The sequence below is a fragment of the Typopeltis vanoorti genome, chromosome 6 (assembly GCF_054136105.1).
Source record: "Typopeltis vanoorti isolate ZY-2024b chromosome 6, IOZ_Tvanoo_1.0, whole genome shotgun sequence".
Classification (NCBI taxonomy): Eukaryota; Metazoa; Arthropoda; class Arachnida; order Uropygi; family Thelyphonidae; genus Typopeltis; species Typopeltis vanoorti.
Genome location: NC_143554.1, coordinates 2879565 through 2894453, shown reverse-complemented (window position 1 = coordinate 2894453; position 14889 = coordinate 2879565). Strand labels below are relative to the sequence as shown.

The 14889-nt window shown below is 37.0% G+C and overlaps 1 protein-coding gene across 1 annotated transcript in view; it reads left to right on the top strand.

Annotated features, from left to right (window-relative positions):
* LOC150105249 (ciliogenesis-associated TTC17-interacting protein-like) overlaps positions 1-10128 on the top strand; it is a 203974-nt gene extending 193846 nt beyond the window's left edge. Inside the window, exon 8 of the mRNA XM_090393916.1 lies at positions 10030-10128. Within this exon, the coding sequence (XP_090250042.1) occupies positions 10030-10128 (99 nt within the window). The remainder of the gene's footprint in view (positions 1-10029) is intronic.
* Positions 10129-14889: the final 4761 nt, after the last annotated feature.

Genomic DNA, 14889 nt, shown 5'->3' with positions numbered 1-14889 from the left:
GCTGCTGTCCATGTTTCCATAACCAACGTAGAATACTGATTGCACAGAAGAAAGTTTGGAGTATGTTTGGCCTGTGCAAGACGCATCTATCGTCAGAGCCAAAAAATGAATCTTGGATCCAGTACACATCTTCCATAATAAGAACTAACAGTAAAGAAGTCTTGGATAAAATCTTTAAAATGAAATGCAGATACATCACCTACAAGCTCACCATCCTTGAAAATAATGAATATGCAGCCAACCCAACAGCAATTGCTGACTGTCTTGGGGAGATATTTGCTAAAGCACCAGCAATATCTTCTTATTTTCATCCCTCCCTACCTCAATTTCCTGGATTAAAAATGCAAAGTAGAAAACAACATATTCTATTTTCTGTGAACAGTACTGAATAATTCAATAAGCCATTCATGAAAGAAGAAATGAGAGCTGCTTTGTGTATATGCCACCCCAACTGCTGTTGGACCAGATAATATCCATTTAAAATGATTAAACATTTGTCACCAATTGCTAAGGATCAAATGCTGTACCTATTTTAAATTCATAACAGTTTATTATTCATATCACGTATACAAATTAAACATATGTGCTATTCAACTTGTATAATTATGACAATATTTCACAATACAATTCAATGCGCAGTACAATGTTACAAAATAAAATTCAAGTATTACTATCATATTCTGTTGGTACTAACACTCATTTTGGCTATTATTTTATTATGGTTAATAAAACGTTTTCTCATATATATGCAAGTAGAATCTAATATATTGAATGGTTTCATAGTTATGATAAGTAACTGGTTTAGAGTAATGAAGTTAGTTAATGCAAATATGTGTAACCAAGGGCCGTAGCCATACTGGTTACCAGAAAAATAATTAGTTCAAAACAGATACTGAGAGTCTGGGGACCACATCTAAGAGGGCTCCCTATTCCAAAATAATATTCTGTGAGAACGTTTTTCTGGATCCTCAATAAACTATTGACCAATTGCTCTGACCAGCTGCTTGTGCAAGATTCTGGACAAAATGGCTAACTCTCATCTTTTATAGTTTCTGGATAGAAATAACTTTTTTATCTTTTCAAAATTCAATCAGGCTTTCATAAATATTGTTCAACAACTGATCATCTAGTTCAGCTGGGAGCATTCGTTCAGGATGCCTTCCTAAAATGTGAACACTTCATGTCAGTTTTCATTGATATAGATAAAATTATGACACTGGTCGGAGATTCACAATATCGAAAGACTTACACAACTTTGGTTTGAGAGGGAATAGCTCTCTTTTCATCAAGAAATTTTTGTACAACCAAATCTTCCAAGTGGGAACTGCTTCTTCCCAACCATATACACAAAAAGAGGTAGTACCAAGATTCTGTTTTAAGTGTTGGCAAACAACCAAATATCTTTCCCCAACTGTGAATAATGCCCTCTGTGTAGATGACTTTATCATCTTCTGTCATTCATGTAATATGAGGCTCATAGAAAGATAATTGCAGCAAGCCATCGATCATCTTTTAAAATGGGCACTTGCAAATGGGTTCATTTTCAAGCAAAAGAACAGTTTGTGATTTTTGCCACAAATATGGTTTTCATCTTGATTCAGAACTTGAATTTGGACAAATGTGAATCCCAGTTGCACCAGAGACCAAGTTTTTGAAGTTCAGTTCCTTCCTCATATATGCCAGTTTGCAGGATAAATGCTGCTAAGCAATGAAACATCCTTCACACCCCTATGTTCAACCTCTTGGGTTGCTGACAGATATTATTTGCTTCTGTTACACTGCACAGTGTTTACATCAAAACTCAATTATAGGTCCCAAGTCTATGCCTCTGCAGAGATAGTATCCTGCAGTGGTTCGACCCTATTCACCATAAAGCCATAAGAATTGCAATTGGACCATTTCAAACTTTACCAGCACCTATCATGTTGGAGGCTTAATGGATTTTTTTACAACACTCAAAAAGAATTAAAATAGAATTTAATACTTCCTATATTTCGTCCTAGTCACTAGGACATCTACGGGGATTACAAAAACAATTAATGTAGCATATACACAAATAACAAACAATACTAAGCCCAACCACGTGGGTGACACTAAAGTCCTATCTAGGTGGAGTGTCCTCTAAGGGCAGTAGTAGGTGGCCTGGAATGTAAGGTGGGAACTCTGGTGATGAGTGTTTCCCAAATCTTTGGAAGCTTAATGCAACCATATTTATTGAGATTTGGTTGGTTTTTGAGAGCTGCTGCTGCTTCTAAGAAAAGTCTCTCTTTCTTGAATTTGCTGTGGTGGAGCATGGTGGTTTTCTTCCATGATACCCTGTGGGTAGTGTCCAAAACATGGTCAGCCAAGCCTGAATGGCCATAGTTGTGTTTGAAGATGTAAGACTTGTGTTCCTCTAGACGGATGGATGCTGATCTGCCTGTGATGGCATTTTTAAATTCTTGTTGACGAGAAGGACGGGGAATGGAGGAGGAGTTGATTATTTTTTTGATACTGTGATCACTGTAGCCATTGGAGAGGAAAGTGCTGTGTATGTGGTTAAGCTCAGTAGTGAGGGTAGTTCCACTGGAACAAAGATTGTGGGCTCTCTTGGTAAGAGTTTTAATAATGCCATATTGTTGAGAGGGGTGGTGGTGGGAGAGTTTGTGAATGTATCTGCCTGTTTGTGTGGGTTTTCTGTATACGGTGAAGGTAAGTGTATCATTAGGCAGGCGTGTGACTAAGGTGTCTAGGAAGGGTTCTAGGAAGGGCGGTTCCAGTGGAACCGCCCTCACTACTGTGCTTAACCACATACACAGCACTTTCCTCTCCAATGGCTACAGCGATCACAGTATCAAAAAAAATAATCAACTCCTCCCCATTCCTCGTCCTTCTCGTCAACAAGATTTTAAAAATGCCATCACCATACCCTACATCCATGGCACATCCGAAAAAATAGCCAAGATACTAAAACATTACAACCTACACACAGCGTATAAGCCCCACCACAAACTGGCTACCCTTATCCGTTCTACGAAAGATCAGCGCTCTCCTCTCTCTCTGCCTGGAGTTTACAAAGTACCCTGTTCCTGTAAGCTGGCGTACTTTGGACAGACAGGCAGATCAGCATCCATCCGTCTAGAGGAACACAAGTCTTACATCTTCAAACACAACTATGGCCATTCAGGCTTGGCTGACCATGTTTTGGACACCACCCACAGGGTATCATGGAAGAAAACCACCATGCTCCACCACAGCAAATTCAAGAAAGAGAGACTTTTCTTAGAAGCAGCAGCAGCTCTCAAAAACCAACCAAATCTCAATAAATATGGTTGCATTAAGCTTCTGAAGATTTGGGAAACACTCATCACCAGAGTTCCCACCTTACATTCCAGGCCACCTACTACTGCCCTTAGAGGGTGCTCTACCTAGATAGGACTTTAGTGTCACCCACGTGGTTGGGCTTAGTATTGTTTGTTATTTGTGTATATGTTACATTAATTGTTTTTGTAATCCCCGTAGATGTCCTAGTGACTAGGACGAAATATAGAAAGTATTAAATTCTATTTTAATTCTTTTTGAGTATTGTTTGTTATTTGTGTATATGTTACATTAATTGTTTTTGTAATCCCCGTAGATGTCCTAGTGACTAGGACGAAATATAGGAAGTATTAAATTTTATTTTAATTCTTTTTGAGTGTTGTAAAAAAATCCATTAAGCCTCCAACGTGATGTCCTCACAGCACTTAAGCCTCTACACACGTTACCAGCACCTAGTTGGTACATTGCTGTAAATGAACCACCTTTGTTGATTTAACATCAACAACTGTCTCTATTATATGCTATAAAAACAAAATCCCTGCCAGACCATCTCACGTGGCTACCTATTTTTAGCCCATGGTTGTAGAAACTAGAATACCCATCAGACTGGAATGTGACCTTTTGGTTTGTGAACAAAAGCTCTCTTACAAGCTCTAGATATTGGGGTAGACAACACACCACATACATCACTAAATATACTACTACCATGGAATTCTTACACTACCATACAGTTTTTCTTTCTGTAGGCTACTCATTCCATCTGCCTGTTGTCCACCAGCAACTCTTTCTTATTCTCTGATTTTCTGATTATCTATATTGATGGTTCAAAATTAGAGGATCTAGCAGGATCTTTTCTTGTCTTCCCAGACAGGATAATATCTTCTCAGATCCCAAATGGAATATAACAACTTCACCACTGAGATGCATGCATGAGTTGCATGCATCTTGCTTTAAAGTACATAAGACTGCAATACTACCAAAGGATTTTATTCGCGCGCGCGCGCGCACACACACACAGGGGGGAGAGAGAGATTCACAAGTTCTCTACAAGCAAGAAGATGTCTAGAGCAGAAACATTCAGGGCTCCTCTCTTGAATCTGACATGTCCTCTCTGTCTCTCAGTTGTGGAAGCTACACTTGGATGTAAGCTTCTTTTGGGTTCCAAGCCACATTGGGATTGAGGGGAAGAAGGTTATAGATACTGCTACTGATACATCGAATACCAACAGATCATGAGAGAGTTTTCCCCAGTGGTAGTCATCATTGAATAGAGAGACCAGTAATAAACTTCATCAAATCAAGTCTAAAATAAAATTGTGGCAGTCTAGTCTACACCGAGATTAAAGAGCAAGTTTTTCTTCCTTGGTTCCACATTGGTCATAGTCTTCTTACATGCTCCTTCCTATTGAGAGTGATGACTTGCACATGTGTGAGTTGTGTAACACCAGACTTTCATTTTTATTGTAATTGACTGCCCTCGTTTTGTCAGTGAGTGCAGGAACTGTTTTAGTTACATTCATAATCAGTCTGAACTATTTACACTTGTGCAGGTTTTATCAGCTGATCAAGTAGTATTTCTGTTTTTAAATTTTTACACAGCATTAATGTTTATCATCATAAATAGATTATGCATACATTGCAAAAATTTTTTAATGTTTTTCCCACACATGAAAGGCAGAAGAGCTACAGCAAACAAATGCTGTATATGGGGCATTGTCAGGAGTGAGTACAGTAATCTGTTGATATTCTTCTTGAACTGTTGGAGATTGTAGTCCTTTGGAAATGCTTCATGGGAGAAGCTGTTCCACAGAATTGAGGTAGAAGGAATGAAAGATGACTGGGAGTAGCAGGTTCCATGAGAATGCAGTTTGACTGTCAAAGGATTTGAGCAGTTGTTGCTCAAGTTCCTGTAGATCTGGCAGAAATGGTAGGCAATAATGAATGCTAGTTCTGATGAACAAAGGCCATGATAATATCTATAGAAGAGAGAATGCAGATACTGATCTTCTATGGGAAAGTGGCTGAAGAGGAGTAGTCTGTAAGATGAGTATCGTTTATCAGCTGGACTTCCCTTTTCTGAACAGTGTAGAGATTTTTAGGAAGGTCTTAGCACCACCCCACTTGAGAGCAATATTCCAATGTTGGTCGAATTTCAGATTTATACAGAGTAAGTAACTGTTTAGCAGAGAGATACCATCTTGAGCAGAAAAGAATGCCAAGTTTTTTGGAGGCTGATTGCTCTTGATATGATTGTGACAGGAAAGACTTGAAGTAAGAGCCGGTCAGAGAAGACAGATTTGAACGATCTTGAAGCTTGATGTTTGTGCACTGCAAGGATTGATTTTTGAGTAGGACAAGTGGAATGTGCATCAGCAGAACTATGAATAGGGCTTGCAGTCAATGAGAACAGGTTATTGATATGAGAGAGCCCATAAGGACACTGACATTAACAGGAAAGTCTGAAGAGAAAGAATACCATCTACCATTACATGTAAGAATCGATCTGAGAGAAAACTCACAATTCATTTACACAATGACAAAGGCAGTCCAAATGTTGTAACTTGTTGAGAAGCTTCCAATGCCAGACCCTATTATAAAAAGCCTTGGAGATGTCAATAGCAATGGCACATGTTTCTCCAAAAGCTTTCCATGGAATGGGTTCAAAAGTGTGTGATATAGGCCAGATCTCAATTTTGCCAATCTAGATCTACTCAATCTGTAGATCTAGATTGGCAAAATCCACACAGATGGTCACTAATTAGATGGCAATTCTCCAAGTGTTAAAGAAATTGACTATGAATAACTGTATTCCATTACTTCAGATAAAATCGATGTGCGAGCAATAGGTTGATAGCTTGATGGTAGATAGTTATGGGAACTGATTGTATATGGGCTTTCTTCGATGATGTAGGGGAGGGATGTCAGCTGAGTCCAGTTTAGTGAATAAATGATAAAGAACAGGACAGCTGTTATTTCAGGAGCATATCTCTGGAGAACAATGGGTGGGATTCCATCACAAATGGCAACCTTTGTGTTGATTTTATCATTTCAATTTACTCTACATTAGCTTTTAACACCTGATTTATTTATGTTTGTTTTTATGAATTTTTATCCTTAAACCTTCTGAATTTGTTTTTCTACACTAACTTTTATATCTGTTTATGTGCTGTTTCATTTGTTACCTTATGTACTGCTGAGTCATGTTTTTGGCACAGTATGATATATTTGGTGTAATAGTAATAACGACATTAACTGCCCTTTTACCATTAAAACCAAGCCATATGCAAAAGTGAATTTCAAAATATCAAAGTTAGATTTAGATTTGTTAATGATGGTTTTGTGAATGTTGCAAGCTTCGGTGTCGGCCATGAATGAAACGGAGTCTTTTATTAGACTGTTCTGGCATAGTTTTTTTTTTTTTTTGAGAAACTGTGGTTGGGATATTGGGTGGAAATTTTGAATATTGTAAATGACTGTCTTCATTTTAACATGGAAAATTTCTGCAACAAGATCACAACTGACCATGTCATTGAGCAATCAAAGCACTGGAAAGTTTCCCACTTAATGTGCTAAAGTACTTAAGAACACGAGGTTGTGAATGGCTAAGAGGAAATGAAAAATGGATGAAATTGTGATCTGAATTACCAAGAAACACTGTATCTGGCAGGATAAATGGTTAAAATAGTGTTCAGAGTGTTTTGTGAATGGAGATGATTGTTGTGAATTATTCTGGTTGGAAGATGTAGAAGTTACTTTTTGTCATTGCTATCTGCAAATTTCTCAGCTTTATTCCAGCTTGGTCAGTGGATTTGGAAAAAGGGGAATCTATGGAAGGTTTGGCACTAAAGTCACCAAGAAAGATGACTTCACTGTTAGGTTAGAGAATTGTAAGAAATAAAGTGTAAAGAAAGGATGAGAGGTGAGAATTCAGGATTATTTTAGAATTGGGAGTGCAGTAGAAATTGCAGACAAAAAATAGGTATTGAAGTAATGAAATCTTAAGCCACAGAGTATCAAAAAGAGAAGATTTAAAATCAACCATCCTCTGGCAGGGCTGTACTTACACTTTTCCTGAGGCTAGTGGGGCCCAAGCACTACAGTGCTCTGAGCCCTTTTCAGAGTGCACTAGTGTTTGAGGAGGGCCCAGAGCACTCTAGTGCTTGAGTGTCTGGGCCCTCCTCATTGTTTGGGGGTCTTAAATTGGCCCTAATTTTTTTGGGGAGACCCCCCAGCTAGAGCCTTGTGGAAAACTGTGCATAAGTATAGCCCTGGCTTCTAGTAAGTAATATTAGATTGCACACACAAAAAAAGACCTTTGTGGAAAGGAATCATACTACATGCAATTTGGACAGTTAAGATGAACTGTGGTTGTTGAGTAATTTATGTTTTGTTCTAAAATAGGAGATGGATTTGGATATCTGCAGGTAATGGTGTACATCACTTAAGTTGGTACCTGTTGCATTTTCTAATTTTTTGACTTTATAATTGCTAATCAGTAATAAACTCATTTAATTCAGTGTTTATTCTGTAACATAATTTACATTTTTTAAAAAAAGTGGCATCATTTAAATATTACCCAACGAGTGAAAAGAAATTTGTGGGACAGTAAATTGTTTTCATGAAAATTATCTGCTTTATTCTGATTTCAAAATCAGTCAGTTGCAATTAAATTGTATCATCATCATCATCATCAAATTCCTGCCATGTGTACCCTCAAAGGGTGTACAGGATATGATAGTACTACATGAAAAAATTACATCATTACTCACTTCCTATCTACAATTTTCCTCCAAATCAGTCTGTTACTTGTCAAGACTTCAACATTATCAGATCTTATATTTCTATCGTCTAAGGCACTTTGTACCATATCAATCCACCTATATCTTGGTCTTCCTCTGGGTCGTTTTCCTGCCAACCTGGCAGAGAACACTTGTTTTGCTAATCTTTTCTCTCCCATTCTGTTTAAGTGACCATACCACCTGAGATTAGCTCTGCTAACGCATTCCTGGATGCTGACAATGTCAAGTTCTTTCCTAATATCCTCATTTTTAATATGATATTGCCATTGATGCCATCTGTTCACGCCTCTAATCTTTCTCAGGACTCTCATATCTGCGGTCTCTAGTCTTTGGTCAAGTGTTTTACTTCTGACCTAGCTCTCAGATCCATAAGTTAAAACTGGTTTGAACACTGTCTTGTATACAGCTAATTTAGTGTTCCGACTAATTTCTCTCTTATTCCATATGAATTTATTCAATTGACTTCCTACCATACCAGCTTTGTTGATTCTGTTGTCTATTTCCATATTTAATTTACCATCTTCACTAAAAATCATGCCTAAGTAGCTGAAATGTTTTACTTGTTCCACAGGTTCTCCATTCACAACACAGTTGACATTTTCAATGATTCTGCCTATTTTCATTGTCTTTGTCTTTTTATTGCTGACCTTCATACCATATCTATTACAACAGTTATTCAATTTAGTGAGAGAATCTTGCAGACTTGTAGCGGATTTATTTAGAAGTATAACATCATCCGCATAAAGCAAAGGGCTGACATTAACATCTCCAATTTTGATATCATGTTTAAGTTAAGGGATATATATCCCATATCATTTCTTAGCCAAATAAGAAACTCGAAGAGTTTCATGCCGAATATAGTAGAAACTATATAAAGTTCGGCGATTCCAAGTGTAAGCAAATACCTGGATACTGCAGCAACTGACCCTTAAGGTAGTGCAAGCTGAGGCAACTCATGTCTGAGGTGGAGCAAGCTCCGATCACTATTCTTGATATTTATCCATAATGTGAACTTAGCTCCTAGAAGCGTATTACTGTTCTACATTATGAGAGAAGGTCACTACCCAGACCGGTTTCAACCTTTATTGAGGTCTCATCAGTGAGTAGGTAGACCTAGTTAATATCAAGTTTGTAGCGAGCAGAACTTACTACCCTTCTATGAGTATTGCCGAGAGGTGTCCTAATAAATTATTAGACATATGAAGAGCCAAAGGCTTCAATTCATCTTTAATACCATTTTCCTTCATAATGTGATCCATATAGATAATGAAAAAAGAGGGGATAATGTACATCCTTGTCTCACACCAGATTTAACATTAAACCATCTTCCTGTACTTCCTTCAATTCTAACTGCTGACTTACAACTCAAATAAAGACTAAGTATTGCTTGATATAATGCCCCATTGACACCATATAACTGTAGCATATTGAATAGCTTCTCTCTTGGCACGTTTTCATATGCCTTAAGGCATATTAAATTGTACCTTGAGGTAAACATTTAAATACGATACATAATAAAAAAAAGTTCAATTTTCCAACAATTTATACAAATATCAATGTTAAAATATCCATTTTCCAAAATAAATTGATGTATAAAAATTGATGGGAATTTGAAGGATGCTTCTATTTGATGCAAATCAAGTGGGATCTGAAATAAAAAGACTAAGAATCTTTTTTTATAATTAATCCCTCTGTCTAGGCACATCTAATGCTATTTCTTAAAATTTGCTCCAATGCTTGTTACATGTGACTTGTTTCATACATTATTTTGCTCTCATTTTTTCTAGAACATGATAGCAAACTTCTATTTGTCATTCATAACAGTTTTTTTTTTTTTTATGATGAAAAAAAGTGTATCATCTATGAATGATACACACAGTTGTTTACTATTTGTGCATTCTTATAAAATAACATTTTAATTCTTTCTTAGAAATATTTTGGTCCAAGAAAGTTGCTAATACAATGTGAAATTATTTCTACCTCTAATTCTCCAGTAATTTGGAAGACAGAATTCAGAGAAACTGGGTAAATTATTTCTTTCTTTCTGAGTTACTTAAAACTGCATAATTATTATTTTGAAGTTGTTATTATTAAGAATCATAAAAATAAACATGTGAATACAGTACGCGTGGATAGGCTTATGTGTTCGTCAGACATGTTATGATAGGTTTCACGGTATAGAAAGAACACAGATGGTTAAGAAAATAACTAATTTATTAACTTAAAGGCTAATATTTCGCTGGTCTTATATCCAGCATCTTCAGAGCACACAACACAAAGTTTGTTACAAAGGCAAGACAACCACAATCTGGTGTAACAGTGGGGACAGTATAAGTGATTGCAGCGTGCAACACAAGACTAAAGTCCTAATATGACACTATGGTAAGTTGGGTCTGGCAGACCATGCTCTGGATACCCCTGCACACAGGATCAATTGGAAAGAAACAAAAGTAATGCACAGAAGCTTCTACAAGTTAGAGAGGTTATTCCTGGAATTAACAGAAGCCTTGAAACATACCCCAAACCTTAATAAGTATGGCTGTATAAATCTACCAAAGATTTGGGAGACAGTCATCCTAAGACCAAATTAATATTTATTACTTTTATTTTTTATTTTTTTTATTTTTTATCACTTGGACTACTATTGCAAAACTTTGAATTTTTTTTTTTTTTTTTTTTTTTTTTTTTTTTTTATAACCTAGATGACGCCATATTAGGACTTTAGTCTTGTGTTGCACGCTGCAATCACTTATACTGTCCCCACTGTTACACCGGATTGTGGTTGTCTTGCCTTTGTAACAAACTTTGTGTTGTGTGCTCTGAAGATGCTGGATATAAGACCAGCAAAATATTAGCCTTTAAGTTAATAAATTAGTTATTTTCTTAACCATCTGTGTTCTTTCTATACCGTGAAACTTATCATAACATGTGAATACAGTGGAAAGATATTTAATTAACTACAATTAATTATTCAAAATATTGTGGTTTGAGTTTCTTCACCCATCATTAGTATAACAAAATCATAGAAACAACAATATCTGCATTCCATTAACAAAAAACACCAAACAGAATATATTAATCCTACTCTCTTCATAAAAAAAACATACTCTAGCTTTCAAGGTAGTGGAATTTACATCACCTCAGGCATCTCATCTATTATTACTATTATTGTAACAGACTCGCTTATAAATTTATCCTCTTTCAATTTATTTTATGCTATAGTTCACAAAATTTGGCATAGATTATCTCATGTTTATTTGCTTGTTTCTTTTATTCTATCTATCCACCTCATTCTATTAATTATCATCATCCTTTCAGGATTTATACCCAATGGCCTTTTCCTTCGTCATCCCTGAGATCTATTAATTATACTATTATACCACTTAAGCAAATAATGCTGTACCAAATATTATACCACTTAATCAAATAATGCTGTTATGTCAATTAAATACCCCTTTGTAATTGTATTATTATAACATGATCAACTCCACTGAGTCCATAAACTCCTTGAGGGAGACCCTAAACATTATGCTAATCACTATCATACAATAATCACATCCATGCAATCATACTTTCATATTTACGAATTTAGGGACACAAAACACACGTGTTGAAATGATTATTTTACTTATTATTAATAAAATAACACTTGGCATTTCGACCCCTGTATTGAGGTCATCATCAGAAAGATACATGTGTATAGGAAACCAAGCTACATGCTATTGCACTCTATAAAGGTAAATTAAATCTATGCTGTTAATTGATCTTTTTGTTAGCCTGACCTCTAGTGATTAAAAAAAATAAAAATAAATAAAAATTTAAAAAAATTAATAAATAAAATAAATAAAAAACTACAATAAACTCCGCTAAAGTCCTCCTGTACTATGATTCTTCTGGATTTGTACAGTTTACATTGTTATACTAAGATTTTCTTCTGAAATTGTACAGTTCAAGTTGCTATTGAATATTAAGGGGCAGGGGGAAACGCTTCACCAAGTCTTTTATTATTATTATTATTATTATGGGCAACTCCAAGGAGTCCTTAGACTCATTGAGGGAGGCCCTAACATCATGTCATGAACAACTATTCAACATTCGCAGTGTATCTATCATACTTCGCCTTGAACTCATTCACAGTCATGGCACCTACAAGACTCTGGCAGCTTATTCCACTCATTCACCACTCTCCAAGTAAAAAACCTGGCTCTAACACCTTTGCTAACCACACTCTTGCCTAGTTTCCATGGATGGCCCCTAGACCTCCCACCACCACTCCTGTTCTCAAAAATATCCTCTGAATTAATCTTATAAAAACACTTTAGTAATTTGAATGTCTCAAATATCACCCCTTTTCTGCTTATCCTTTTCTGCATCCCACAAATCTTCAACCTGTTCTCATAAGGTTCATTCCATAGACCTGCTAATATCTTGGTCACTCACCTCTGGATCCTCTCCACCTCTTCCCCATCGAGAAGAAACCCTGGCACCTATATCTGGGCACAGTAATCAAGATGGGGTCTTATCAAGACTCGATACAGAGGAACAATAACTTGCTCGTCAAAGTATTCTTCAGGAACCAAGTGATTTGATGAGCTGATTTAGCCACTTTTACAATGTGCCCCCTAAACTTCAACTCACTATCCACCTACACTCCCAAATCCCTGGCCTCGTCAATCTCCTGGAGTACAGTTCCACCAATGTGGTATACTGCTGCTAATCTTTACACCTCAAAATGCATAACCTTACATTTTTCCACATTAAATTGACATCCATTATCCTTAGCCCAGTCCTCCAAACTATCCAAATCATCCTGCAAAATTTTGACATCATGTGCATTCACTATTGCTCTACCCCAACTTTGCATCATCAACAAATAAATGAACAGTTCCTCTCAGATCCTTTCCTATATCATTAATGAACAAATTAAATAGTAGCGGTCCAAGAACAGAACCCTGTGGCACACCACTAGTCACAGGCCTTCTTTTGGACTCTACTCCTGAATAAACTACTTTGATATCTCTCCATCAACCACCCTCCTATCCATCTCACCAACCCCATATGCTATGTTTACTGATTAGAATTCCATGTGGTATTCTGTCAAAGGCCTTAGCAAGGTCCAGCAGAATCACTGTAAACCCATTACCCTTATCCAGTTCAGCCGTCACTGTGTTATAAAACGTGAGTAACTTACAGAGACATGATCTACCCTTCACAAAGCCATGATGTCATCCCATTTTCATCTATCCATTCCTGTATTTTCCTCTTGATTACTTTCTCCAGGACCTTGACAACGACTCCTGATATGCTGATCAGTCGGTAATTTGCAACAGTAGTCTTGGATCCTCCTTTATGCAGTGGAACTATTTTTCCCCCTCTTTCCACACCTTCGGGATTAAACCAGACCCGAGACTCAGATTAAACAACATGTCAAGGATACTGATAATTCTTTAGATGCTTCATGTACGACACGAGCTGGTATACCATCCAATCGAACAGATGTATTCATATTAAGATTTTGTAATAGACTATTTACCTCTACTTCATTCACCACAATTCCCATATAAGCTGTTGGTTCCTTCATTCTGGGAATATCATCTCCTGGATGATATACTCTTCCAAAGTGCTCGTTCAGTAATTTCACTATATCAACTGATTCGGTTACCTCCTTACCAGTGGCATTCTTTAAAATCATTCTGCTGTATACATTTTTTCTTTAACTTGCAACATATCAAAATAACTGTTTAGGATTCTCTTTAGCTTGCATAGCTAATTCCCTTTCATAATCCGCTTTTGCTTTTCTTACCACACTCGTTACCCTTCTGGCCTGCGCTTTATACCGTTCATGTGCCTGCAGGTCACCTTTCTCCTTAAATTCCCTCTGCAGTTGTTTCTTTTTTTGCAGCTCAAGCTTAATGGTGTTATTCATCCATTTAACCCCTACTTGATTTACTATTCGGACTCCAGGTATACAGTCAGCCATTGCCTCCTGCAAACACTCTGTAACCACCTTCCATGCACTATCAACATCCAGCCCTTGCAGTTTTACATGTCATGGCACTGAACCAATCAATCTCCTAAGCTTGTCATACTTACCAGCCCTGTAATTCCACATGTATCCTGTCTTAATTGAAAATTCCACACATTTAGTCACCTCCCAGGTCAAGACCCTATGATCACTCTCACCAATTGGTGGCAACGTGGTCATATTCATTACAGTCAAATTCTCAGATGCAATTACTAGGTCAAGCACTCTCAAACCCTTAGTGTTTTCCATTACATGCTGCCGCAGATAGTTATCCCTTAATAACTGCACACAATCCAATTCCTTCCTCCCATGTGTCCTCTCCTCCTTCCAATCAATGTTACCATAGTTGAAATCCATCATAATAATTACCCACCTTCCACTCATTGCGTCTATTTGCTTATGCATACTATCTTCACCATCTATTCCATCACCTGGTCTATAGCAGCACCCAACTGTATATTTTGTTCTGCTAGTCTCAATCTCACACCAAATAGCCTCAAATGTGCTCTTTTCTCTATCCTGCAGTTCAACTTTATTCTCCTTGGCTGCAGTTCATCAGCTATCATCAATAACACTGCTTCCCCTATGTTATTCTCTCTGTCCCTCCTGAACACACTATACTCCTCACGTTCTATTCCACTAGCTATATCATCTTCTGTCAGCCATGTTTCACTAATGCCAATAACCTAAAGCCAGGAAGAGCCAACCAAGGCCAAAAATTCTTCCTTCTTGTTCATAATACTCCTGGCATTAGTATACATGAAA